Below are 13,140 nucleotides of genomic sequence, written 5' to 3'. Positions count from 1 at the left end.
CCCTTCAGGACTGGGTTTTTTTCACCATGTTTGCACTAAAGGACCAGAGTGTTTTTGTGCTTTGCTATAACTATTCAACTCTGATTGCCCACTAACTCATTTAGTGCACCCCCAAACCATCATTCAGTATGAAAAATATCTAAAAATGTGGGGAAAATTACGAAGTAAACAGAATATTTTCAGTTCCACCTATAAAAACTATATATAACCAGTGCAAATGGAGAAAAACTTCCAAAAGTGTAAACCAAAAGAGGTTTGGAAACACCTCATATGCCTTGTATTTTCATTTATTTTGGCACTTACGCGTGATTCATACTTAACCCTGTATCACTGTTTCTAAATAAGATTTTTTTTTAATGTGGTATCCTGGGAGTTACGCCAAAATAGCGGCCAGAAAAATAAAAATTGCTAAACAAAAGTATATATTTTTTTAAAGATGGCATCCCAAAGTATTTTACTAGGGGCATTTTAACACTTGATTTAACCATTTTAGTGCCAGTCTGTCCTAAACATTACAGTAAAATGTCTGAACACAGTATTTCAGTATTTGTTTTCCTGGGTACATAAAATTACTTTTATAATAGAGTAAATACGGTATATATATTTCTGGACAAGTAGGGCTTTTAAAAAAAAAGTTAAAATAAATAAAGCATTGATATAAGGAAGACATTTTTTTAATAGAAATTAAAAGCTGTTCCCTTGAATAGCTTCACACATATTTTGGTTGGAACCAGGTTCTTTAGTCATCACTTTAACAGTTTCCCATTCCCCAGAACGGTTTGACAACCGGATTGCATCTACAACACTTTGCATGTATAAGCCATCTTCAAAGGTGGCAGCAGCTGCTAATGGCTTATGGTCCCAAGTTCTTTGATCCTCCTGATCCTGGAATGAGAGAGACAGTGCCTTAACCATGTGTGCCATGCCTTTAAGATAAGGCTGAGGGACCTTTTCAAATCCATTGAAAACAACATTATCCATGGTCAGAGTATCTGAAAGTAAAAGCTCTTCTTCTGGAGAAGAGTTTGTCTGGCCATAAAGTTCAGTTCCACGTGCAATTAGCCTTCCAGCTGATCCCACAACCAATACTTCATGTACAAAAGCACCGGGCATATTGAAGTTAAGTGTTACTGTGCTGCAAGCCCCTCCGGTCATTTGCATTTGGAAAAAGCAGAAATCATCACTGGTTACATGGCGGATTCCAGTGATAGCCTTGTTTTGCTTTACAAAAGTCTTAAGAAGTCCATGAACTTTGACTGCCCTCTTGCCTGTCAAATGAGTGAGAAGATCTACCACATATGTACCAATTGTGTGCAGTCCACCTCCTCCCATTAGTTCATCACAGATCCAGTTGTACTTGCTGCTCAGCAAGCTCCCCCAGTAAACACGTACATCACATATCTGGACTTCCCCAACGTAGCCTTCCTCTAGGATTAGCTGTCGCATGCGCACAAAGGCTGGCAGGAACCGCAGAGCATTACCCACTAGGCTCATGAGCTTTGGATAGTAACATGCAGCTTTCACCATCAAAAAAGCATCCAGGCATGTAGCAGCCTTTTCACAGAGCACATTCTTCCCAATTCCTGCCAGTCCAGGGAAAAAAAAAAAAAAAAAAGTTACAACATGTAAATACTACAATTCAGCATTCAAGGAGCTTAGTGATATTATTGTTTTGCTTTCCATAAATTTTTTTTTTTTTTTTTTAATAATTTTCAGTTTTACAACAATGCTCCACAAAATTATAGTAGGCAGAGATTCTTCTATACCATCAGTATGGGTAGTATTATTTATCAAACACCACACATCAAGCAAAATTTCAATCCTACTACATACAAAGGTATTAAATAAGTAATATGCATAACTGTCAGTGTAAAGACCTAGTAACATTTGTGTGTTCAATTTTGTTTTTATATACTCATAACAGTAATCATTAATAATATCTTCATAAAGGGAATGGCATCCTAAAAATATATATATATACACATATACACACACATACTATAAAAAGATGACTACTTCATGAAGGGTTGGTTCAAATCTTGACCCATTATCCAATTAGTAGAAGTCAACATGGATTTGTGAAAGACCGGTCTTGTCAAACCAACCTATTAGCATTCTAAGAAGAAGTTAATACAAATATGGACCTGGGTGTGGCTGTAGATATGATTTATCTGGACTTTGCTAAGGCATTTGATACGGTTGCACATAAAAGGCTACTCTACAAAACGAACAGAAATAGGCTTAGGGGCAAATGTCTGAATGTGGATCAGAAATTGGCTAAAAGATAGAATGCAGAGGGTTGTTGTGAATGGATGTTTCTCAGCCTGTACCCAGGTATTAAGTGGATTACCTCAGGGATCTGTCCTTGGTCCTCTTCTTTTTAATTTATTTATAAATGATCTCCCAGGTTGCATTGAGAGCCATGTCACAGTTTTTGCTTATGACACAAAATTAGGCCGGGTAATTCAGACTAATCTAGATGTTTCTTCTTTGCACTTGGGAACTGGCCGTGCAAGCGGCAGATGAGGTTCAATATAGAGAAATGCAAAGTTATGCATTATGGTTAAAAAAAAAAAAAAAAAGCTACCTATTTAACCCCTTAATTACAACTGACGGTCCGGGCACGTCACCCGAAGGACCGTCATTACTTTAAACCGGTGCAGAAAGCGATCTACGTTCGCGTTCTACACCCAAACGGTGTTGCTGTAATGCCTCCTGGGGCGTCAACATCCACCATACACTGTAAGGTGGCGGACGCCCATTTTAAAAATGTTTAGGAGGCGATCAATGATCACCTCCTAAACTTCAATGGTGTTGCTGAAATGCCTCGATCAGGAGGCATTCAGCAACACCAAACACTCACCCCAGGACCCTCCACTGCGAGCGAGTTGCCAATCGCAAGATGGCGGCCGCCCTGTAAAACAACAACAAAGCTGGAAAAGTTTGCCAGAGGGGCTCCAGACCCTCTAGAGAATTCTGGCTCCACTTGCAGGTTGAATACAGGTACTGCATTCAACCATGCAAGTCAATGGAGCCCAGCTTTTTAACCACAGTGTAATTAGTAAAATGTAAAATAAATAATAATAATAAAAAAAATTTGTTTAAAAAACAGTAAAATGTAAAAATTATTTCCCACCGATCAGGGGAACCTTCAAGTTCCAAAAATGTAAAAAAGACAATATATAAAAAAATATTTTTTGAGCAAGTTATTATTTTAATAATCGATTAGTTGGCCGATTATTTTTTCCATTAATCGGATTAAAAAATGCAAATTTTTTTTATTTAAAATAATGTAATAAAAAAAACTTACAATTTACACTTTCATCTTTATCACAATGGCATTTCTCTAGTCACCTTCTTATTTTATTAACATAATAATAAAAGCTACAAGAACCCAAACAGTGTTTCTCAAACTAGGTTTTAATATAAAGTTATTAGTAAATATTAATTCATATGTTAACTATTCTTCATATTTAATAAAGACTATGAGAAAAAAAAGCCTTGTTTATATTTTCTTTTATTTACCAAACTGCCCCAGTTATGCACATCTGACCCCCAGCTTGCCACTCTGCCCCCAGATATGCCTTATACCTCCTATGTGCCAGAGATTTCACTGTGCCCCCGATATGCCTTATACTCCTTATATGCCACTGATATGCAACTGAGCCCCCTGATATACCTTTTACCCCCAGATATGTCTTATGCCCCCCTGATATGCCTAATATCGATATGCCTTATACTCCTATATGCCACTGTGCCCCCCGATATGCCTTATAACTTCCAATATGCCACTATGCACCCTGATATGCCACTCCGCCACCCTGAAATTCATTATACTCACCGATTCACCACTCTGCCTCCCCAAGATATGCCACTCTGAAATTCATTATACCCCCCATACACCACTCTACCTCCCCCAGATATGCCACTCTGCCTCCCTGAAATTCATTACACACCCATACACCACTCTGCTACCCTGAAATTCATTATACCCCCCATAAACCACTATAACTCACCCATACACCACTCTGCCTCTCTCCCCCTTCCCATACACCACTCTGCCTCTCTCCCTCCTCCCATACACCACTCTGCCTCTCTCCCTCCTCCCATACACCACTCTGCCTCTCTCCCTCCTCCCATACACCACTCTGCCTCTCTCCCCCCTCCCATAAACCACTCTGCCTCTCTCCCCCCTCCCATACACCACTCTGCCTCTCTCCCTCCTCCCATACACCACTCTGCCTCTCTCCCTCCTCCCATACACCGACTCCCTGGTGTTTTGTGAACCTCCGTTGCTGACAGGCACTTTCACTGCAGCTTCATAGAAGCCCCAGCGGAAGTGAAGGGGAGTAACGGAGGCTGTCTGTGCACATCGCGCAGACCCCCACCAGCTGACAGAGGATGATCCTCTGCAGGAGATTTCGATTCTCTGTCAGAATCTGGGGGTCTGCACGATGTGCACAGACAGCCTTCATTATTTCCATTCACTTCCGCTGGGGCTTCTACATCATGTGATGCTGGCGCTGCATCGTAGAAGCCCCAGCGGAAGTGGAGGGGAGAGACGGAAGTTGTCTGTGCACATCGCAGCCCTAATTAGCACATTAGCTTAAAACAATTCTCGCATGGAAAGAGCTAAAATACTGGCATATTAAATGCCCATGGGGTGGCCACACATCTAATTTCCAATTAGAAAAATGCACATGTCCCAAATGTGGCCTTTTAGTTACCAAAAAAAAGCCTGACAAACCCATACATGTGGGGTATCACCGTACTCAGGAGATGTTGCTAAACACATATTGGGGTGTCGTGCGACAGCAACATATACCAGGAGCTGTAAATTCATACATAAAGTAGGTGTGTGGGAATACATAAAAAATGCTACTGCAAACTTTGAAAAAATAAGTTAAAATACCAGCATTGGAAATACCCTGGGGTGTCTAGTTTTCAAAAATATATGGTTTTATAGGGCACACTGAAATGGCTCAAAGATGTACCAAATAGGGCATGGGCAGTGGATCACCAAATGCCAAAGTTCAACATTGAAAAATGCGCATGAAGGAGGTGATCATTGATCGCCTCCTAAACGCGTTTGAAATACCCTGGGGTGTCTAGTTTTCAAAAATATATGATTTGATGGGGTAAATTGCATCGTCTGGCTTCAAAGATACCCGAATTGGCACATGGGGGGAAGAATTACAAGATTTGGAAAAAATGGTTTTGAAATAGCAAAACGCTACCTGTACTTATTGACCTGTAACGTGCAGAAAAAAGCAAAAAAAAGGGGTTAACGCTGCACTTGTGGAGCGATCAGGCAGCAGGGGGATGTTGTTGACCCAATCAGGGCCAGCCCAAGACATAATGCCGTCTGGTAGAGGACTGCACTGGGAGGCGGGTCCCGCGGGACCCGCCAAAAAACTTGCGGGCGCGGGCGGTCTTGCTGGGGCTGCGGGCGGGAGCGGGCGGTCAGGCACTGTACCTGCGGGTCCCGGTAATCCCGCGCAGTCCCGCAAGGCTGCCTTCTTGCTGCTCCCTTACAGTGTCTCCTAGCTTGCTCCGCCCAGGAACAAAACGGAGTCACGTGATGTGACGTCACTTCCTGTGACTCCGCCTTGTTCCTGGGCGGAGCAAGAGAAGAGACGCCGTGAGGGAACAACTCGAGGGGGACTGCGCGGGAAATCAGGTAAGGAGGCGGGCATGATTGGCCACAAATGTGGCGGGAGCGGGCGGGATTGGCCACAAATGTGGCGGGAGCGGCACACCCACATTGCGGGAGCGGGATTAAAAACCGCGGGAGCGGGCGGGAGCGGGATTAAAAAAGTAGTCCCGCGCAGGGCTCTACCGTCTGGGGCGAAGTTTAAAGTGCCCCCCCCCATTATCTACCCTTACTCTCCCTCCCTATTATCTACCCCCCCTTGTACTTACCTTTCATCAGTCCTGCGGCGAGTCTCCCTGCTCGGTCTCTGTGCCGGCTTGTAATGCTGAGCGCCGGAAATTACATCATCTTCAGTCGCTCAGCATTACAAGCCGCCACTGAGACCGAGCTAGAGGGCTTCCGCTTTAAAAAAAAAAAAAAGTGCCGCCTGGAGCAATTGCCCAACTCTGCTCCATGGTAGGGCCGCCCCTGGACCCAATCAACACACAACCCCCTTCCCTGAAGCTGTCTGTGGCAGCTGAAAACGCAATTATTTTCAGCCTACAGAATCACTCAATCAAAGGTTCACGGACGGGCTCGGGGTGGCTGTGCTGGTCTGGGCAGACAGCAGCAGCACCGCCGCGATCACCATGATTGTGGCGACGTGGGGGCATTTTTGGGGGGATTTAACAGGCTGACAAACACCTCATGGCGACCTGGGATTTGTCGAGCCCTGCTTTACTACATTCACTTTAGACAGAAGTCAGTGTTAAATCTTAAATGATTAATGGAACCTATAACTTTTATATATTTTGAACCAGTTGATACATCATCAAGAAAAGGGAAAATTTACCTTGTGGGCGATTCAAAATGATTCAGAAAAAACAGACCTCTTAGTGGGCACAAATCATCAATAAAACCTTTAAGGATAACACCAATAAGAATCAGGGACATCCAACTCACCAGGTAAAAGTCTAAATGTAGCAAAGTTGGATTCTCATCATCTTAACCTCTAACATTTCCTTTGAGGTATTTCATCAAACACAATGATGCACTGTTCCATCTCTTGACGCAGAAGAGCCTTATGACCCTCCAAACACCCCTACTCAAAAAAGTCTCAAAAGTGAAGCAATACCAGGAAAGCCCATAAAACACAACAGCAGCCATAACCACTACCCGCTGCCTTGCTGGGCAGTAAGGGTGGAACGTGGGCTGAAAGGGTTAATGGTAAAAACCCGCCCTGCAGGCTTATTTGCAGCCCTCCCCACAGAGCCCAGAGCAATTACACACATTAACCCCAAACCAGTTCACCCCACACCCCCAAACTTTATTCACTGCCACCACCAGGTTCTGTTTAAAGGTCTTTTGGAAATACCTCAGGGGATTCCCGAAGCCGCCTTAACTGCTGAAAAGCTATAAAAACCAAATTTTATTTTTTTGGAAAAGTAAAAATGTCCTAAATTAGAAAACCAGTAGTGTAATTAATTCCAGCTATCCTCAAACTATTCAAAATTAGAGGTCTGCATGCCCTGTACCTCTTTGCGCATGGTCGATATTCTGCAGAAGATCCAGTAGAGCACCTCTTTGAACGTGGTGATCAGCTTTTCCCGACACACTTGCAGCATGGTGCCCTTCAGTAGGCAATGGTGATGCAGGGCGCTGGCCCAAATAAATGTTTAATCCATGCATCAAACACTCCCCCCCCACCTGTGTGCTTATGCAGTTAGCCCATTTGGTCTAATTGAAATGGATTGCACAGTTTAATAAATCGAATGGGGTGGTCACTGGTGTTGCAAGGCTTGGTTTGGGGGAAGGAATAATTAAAGATTTATATAAGGACTGAGCTTTTGCATGATAATTTTTTTTGGACCGTTTCACAGGCACGGTAAAAGCTTTATAGTTTGAATGTAGATTTTAACAGTTTCAAGTGTGTTGGCACGGTGTGTAAGGCCTTAGGCAGGGATTCTGGAAGTAGTTAAATGTAAATGTAAGTTTCCAGAACCATAAGTAAATTATACTCAGAGCTGGTAATGACTTGAATTACAAATACTGGATTGATTAATTTGTTAAAAGCAGGACCTGGCGCTGTCAGAATTGGTACCAATGCTTATTTGGTTAGGCAGTTGAGGCCTTTGGAAAATGTTGAAAAAAAGCCTAACGTGGCAATTGAGACATAACAATTTTGAAAAAGGTCATTTATTGCCAGCATGGTATAAACTTTGCATGAACCAGGCACATTTGATGTTTCAAATGAGCTTGGTGTTGAGAAATAGTTGTTTGAAAAAGCATCCAGAAGCAGTTTAAATTAAGCTCAATTTATTATTGCATTTAATGATAAGTTAAAGTTAACTAGGATCCCATACCTGAGAACTCTCCAGGTTTTGGATCATAAAACATAACGTTAAAAAAAAAGGCCCCAGTGTTCTCACCATGACCCCATACGAGGAACCATCCAATTCCAAGAACACAAAAAATAAAAATTAACAAATCCCCAAAAATGTATAATTATGAGCAAGTTCTAAAATTCGCATGAAGTATTAAAATACCAGCATTTGAAATAGCTTGTTGCGTCTAGTTTGGAAAAAGAAATAGTTTGATGGGAGTAAACTGAATACGAATTTGGCCGGCTTTATAGCACGTTAATTGAACTTATTGCCAAAAAACGGTAAAAGGAAAAAAAAATTAATAAAAAAGGTCATTGCTAAACTCAGAACAAATATCAGAATCAATTTTCAATTAGCTTCTGTAGATAACAGATTATAAACCAAAGAAAGTTAAATTAGATGATATGATCAAAATAATGGTATCTAAAGAAAGCCATTCTTGAAAACCAATTAATTTGTGTTAATACACTAAGTTAGAAAAAAAAAAAAAAATAATTACAGCTAAACACAGATACCATAGAAACGTTAAAAACAGCCTCGGTCACAAATGGTCCAAAATAATAATAATAATAGAAATAATAATTAAAAAAAACAACAAAACAGCCTAGTCCTTGACCCCTTTGTGACAATGACTGATTTTATATTTTGTACCCTTCATGACAAAGGCCATTTTAACATTTTTGCGCTGCTCGTGTTTAGCTGTAATTTTCTTCTTTCCTGTTTACTGAACCCACACAAGTTATATATTGTTTTGTTCCAGGACAAGAAGGGCTTTCTTTAGATGACATTGCTTTGATTGTATCATTATTTACTATGATAAAAAAAAAATAATAAAAAAAAAAGGTCTAAAATATGGTGAAAATTTTTTTTAGTTGAAAAATATTTTACTCATCTAGAAATACCCAATGCTTTTATGTTTTTGTTTTTTTTCCTGTTTTCTGCACATTATGGGGCAATAAGTACAGGTACAGCGTTTTGCTATTTCAAAACCATTTTTTCCAAATCTGGTAATTCTTCCCCCTATGTAACTAATGTGCAGGTCAGGGGGCATCTAGGGAATAGTGGTCACAATATGATACATTATAACTTGTCCTTCAATAAGGGAACTCTTAGAGGAGCCACAAGAACTATGAACTTTAGGAAGGCAAAGTTTGATCAACTAAGAGAAGCCCTTAACACTGTAAATTGGGAAAATGTCCTCAAAAACAAGAGTACAGACACTCAATGGGAGATTTTTAAGGATATCTTAAATTCTCACTGTGAAAGGTACATACCGTATGGGAATAAAAGAGTCAGGAACAAGAGAAAACCAATGTGGATAAATAAAAATGTAAAGGGGGTAATAAATGGCAAAAAAAAGGCATTTAACCCCTTCGTGACAAAGGCTGATTTTACTTTTTGTACCCTTCGTGACAATGGCTGTTTTATCGTTTCTGCGGTGTTTGTGTTTAGCTGTAATTTTCTCTTAACCCATTTACTAAACCCATACAAGTTATATATTGTTTTTTTCAGGACAAGAAGGGCTTTCTTCAGACACCAAAATTTTTTTCATATGATGTAATTTCCTATAATAAAATATGACGAAAAATTGAAAAAAAACACATTTTCTCACTTTTATTTGAAAAATCTTTTATTCATCATAAAAAACTACTGAAAAAACCTGCTAAATAGATTCTACTATTTGTCCCGAGTTTAGAAATACCCAATGTTTTTATGTTTTTTTGCTTTCTTCTACACGTTATGGGGCAATAAGTACAAGTAGCGTTTTGCTAATTCAAAACCATTTTTCTCTGAATCTGGTAATTCTGTCTCTATGTGGTATTTGGGGCATCTTTGAAGCCAGCAAATTAAATTTACCCCACCAAACCATATATTTTTGAAAACTAGACACCCCAGGGTATTTTAGATGCTGATAGTTTAACCCTTTCCATGCACTAATCCTACCACCAACCCTTGTCAAAGTTTGGGATAGTAATTGTTTTTGGTGTTTTTTTCACATACTTTGTACTTCAGGTGTGAAATTACAGCTCCTGGTATATGTTGCTGTCACACAACACCCAGATATGTGTCCAGCAACATCTCCTGAGTACATTGATACCCCACATGCATGGGTTTGTCAGATTGTTTGGGGGCAAAAGGGCCACATTTGGAACATGAGCAATTCAAATTCAGTAGGAATTTTACATCTGGGTAAAGAAAAATAAAAAAAAAAACCTAAAAAAAAGTAAAAAAACATGTAAAAAAAAAAAAAAAAACCCCCAAAACAATTGCCACTATGCAAGATCACTGTTTATGCAGTGATCAATGGCAATGAAGGGGTTAATATTATATGGGTGGCTCTTATAAGAGCCTTTGGATCAATATATATATATTTTTATTAGGGAATACCTGAAATACCAGAACACACTGATCTGTCTCTCTCCCTCACTAGAAGCAAGTGAAGGAGGGGGGCAGATCCAATACTGATCAAAGGCAATGTTTAGAAAACATTGCCTTTGATTTATCAAATCATGATCACTCTTATGAGTGATCTGACCACTAGGGGTGTTATTCACTGGATGTCCATGACATCCAGCAACACCCCCCCGATGATGTCAGCAGGCTCCGCCCCCCGGCTTGATGGGCGCCGCCATCTTGAAACACCGCGTGTGTTTCGAAGACACCGGCACCGGGAAGGTAAGTTGAGCATTTAGGAAGCGATCGCGAGTTGCTTCCTTTGCTAAACAGGTGTTGCAAAGATGCCTCGATACTGAGGCATCTTAGCAACACCAGCTAAGCAAAGGAAGCGACTCGCGATCGCTTCCTAAACCCGTTTTTCGGCGGCGGGCGCCGCCATGTTTGAAAGACGTGCAGTCTTTCAAACATGTTTTTTTTTTGCTCCTAGGAGCGATCGGGGGGGGGCGGGAATGTTTTTTTTGGTGTTGCTCAATGCCTCGATGTCGAGGCATTAGAGCAACACCGTTTGAGTGAAAAAATCGATCACGGATCGATTTTTTTCACCCGTTTAAAGACGTGCCGGTCCTGGCACGTCAATTGTCATAATCGTCACGATTTTCAGTGACGTGCCCGGACCGGCTATTGTCACGAAGGGGTTAAGCTACTAAAACAGGAAGGCAGTGAGGAAGCACTAAAAAGCTATCGGGAAAAAAATAAAATATGTAAAAATCAGATAAAAGCAGCAAAAGTGGAGACAGAAAGACTCATTGCCAAAGAGAGTAAGACAAACCCCAAAATGTTCTTTAAGTATATAAATAGTAAAAAGGTTAAAAATGAAAGCGTTGGCCCCTTAAAAAGTAATGAGGGAGAAGTTATAGACGGGGATCAGGAAAAAGCTAATCTATTAAATATATTCTTCTCTGCTGTATTCACAGAGGAAAATTAAATGCCAGGTAATATACAGCAGGATGAGATAACTGCCCCAGTACATGTCGCCTGTCTAACCCAGGAAGAAGTGCAGTGCCGCCTAAAAAAATCAAAATAGACAAATCACCAGGTCCAGATGGCATTCACCCCCGTGTTCTAAGGGAGTTAAGTAATGTAATAGACAGACCCCTATTTCTAATATTCAAGGACTCTATAGTGACAGGGTCTGTTCCCCAGGACTGGCGCATAGCAAATGTTGTGCCAATATTCAAAAAGGGGACAAAAAGTGACCCGGGGAATTATAGGCCTGTTAGTTTAACTTCTGTTGTGTGTAAACTGTTTGAGGGTTTCCTAAGAGATGCTATTTTAGAGTATCTCAATGAAAATAAGTGTATGACTCCATATCAGCATGGGTTTACAAGGGATCGGTCCTGTCAAACTAACCTGATCAGCTTTTATGAGGAGGTGAGCTCAAGACTGGATCGGGGTGAATCGCTGGATGTCGTATATCTTGATTTTTCCAAAGCATTTGATACAGTGCCACATAAAAGGCTGGTACATAAAATGAGAATGCTTGGGCTGGGGGAGAATGTGTGTATGTGGGTAAGTAACTGGCTCAGTGATAGGAAACAAAGGGGACATCCTCTACGGTTGGAGGAAAGAAGGTTTCTACACCAGCACAGACGGGGGTTCTTTACAGTAAGAGCGGTGAGATTATGGAACTCTCTGCCAGAAGTGGTAATGGTAAACTCAATAAAAGAGTTCAAAAGGAGTGTTTCTTGAAAGCAATAATATTACAAGTTATGGATATTAGATTAATAGGGACAGAACGTTGATCCAGGGATTTATTTTGATTGCCATATTTGGAGTCGGGAAGGAATTTTCCCCCTGGTATGGGGCAATTGGCATCTGCTTCATAAGGGTTTTTTTGCCTTCCTCTGGATCAACACAGTAGGGACACAATATGTATATAGGTTGAACTTGATGGACTTTGGTCTTTTTTCAACCTTATGAACTATGTTACTATGTTATGTGCCATTTTGGGTATCTTTGAAGCCGGCCAATGCAATCACTCATTTTACCACCAGTCTTTGTCAAACTTTGCGGTAGTCATTTTTTTTGCATTTTGCACTGTAACCAAAAACAAAAATAAAAAAAGTTTTTAATAAGCAAGTCCTACAATTCTTTATCTTCACAATAATTCCCGCATGGAAAGAGTTAAAATATTAGCATTACAAATGCACATAGTATTAAAAAATATATGATTTGATGGCTGAATTGAATTGGCTGGGTTCAAAGATGTCCCAAATATGGGACACCGGGGCAGTAGGATCAGATGTCTAAATGGCAAAAATACACACCTCACAAAGGCGCCCCTTTTACCTCCCAAATATCCAAACAAACCCATGCATGGGGGGTATCAATGCGCTCAGGAGATGTTACAGAACACATATTGGGGGGTTTGACATGGACATATACCAGGAGCGGTAAATTTATACCTGAAGTACAACGTGTGTGAAAAAAATACAAAAAAAAATTTACTACCATAAAGTTTCACAAAGGCTGGTGGTAAAATCAGTGCATGGAAAGGGTAAAAATACCAGCATTTCAAATACCTTGGGGGTGTCTAGTTTTTAAAAATATATGATTTGATGGGGTAAATTGCATTGGCCGGCACCAAAGACACCCAAAATGGCACATGGGAGGAAGAATTACCAGATTTGGAAAACAGTTTTGAAATAGCAAAATGCTACCTGTACT

The 13,140-nt window shown here is 40.6% G+C and overlaps 1 protein-coding gene across 1 annotated transcript in view; it reads right to left on the bottom strand.

The window, feature by feature from the left end:
- Positions 1-684: 684 nt before the first annotated feature.
- The window catches only part of LOC149298593 (glucose-fructose oxidoreductase domain-containing protein 2-like), a 30,876-nt gene continuing 18,420 nt past the window's right edge, over positions 685-13,140 (bottom strand). The window contains exon 2 of the mRNA XM_089487329.1: positions 685-1,583. Within this exon, the coding sequence (XP_089343455.1) occupies positions 685-1,583 (899 nt within the window). The remainder of the gene's footprint in view (positions 1,584-13,140) is intronic.

This window comes from Sceloporus occidentalis, unplaced genomic scaffold (assembly GCF_023333645.1).
Source record: "Sceloporus occidentalis isolate IW3139 unplaced genomic scaffold, rSceOcc1.0.p SCAF_32, whole genome shotgun sequence".
NCBI lineage: Eukaryota > Metazoa > Chordata > Lepidosauria > Squamata > Phrynosomatidae > Sceloporus > Sceloporus occidentalis.
The sequence above is the reverse complement of the archived record's forward strand: the minus strand, read 5'-3'. Positions and strand labels throughout refer to the sequence as shown.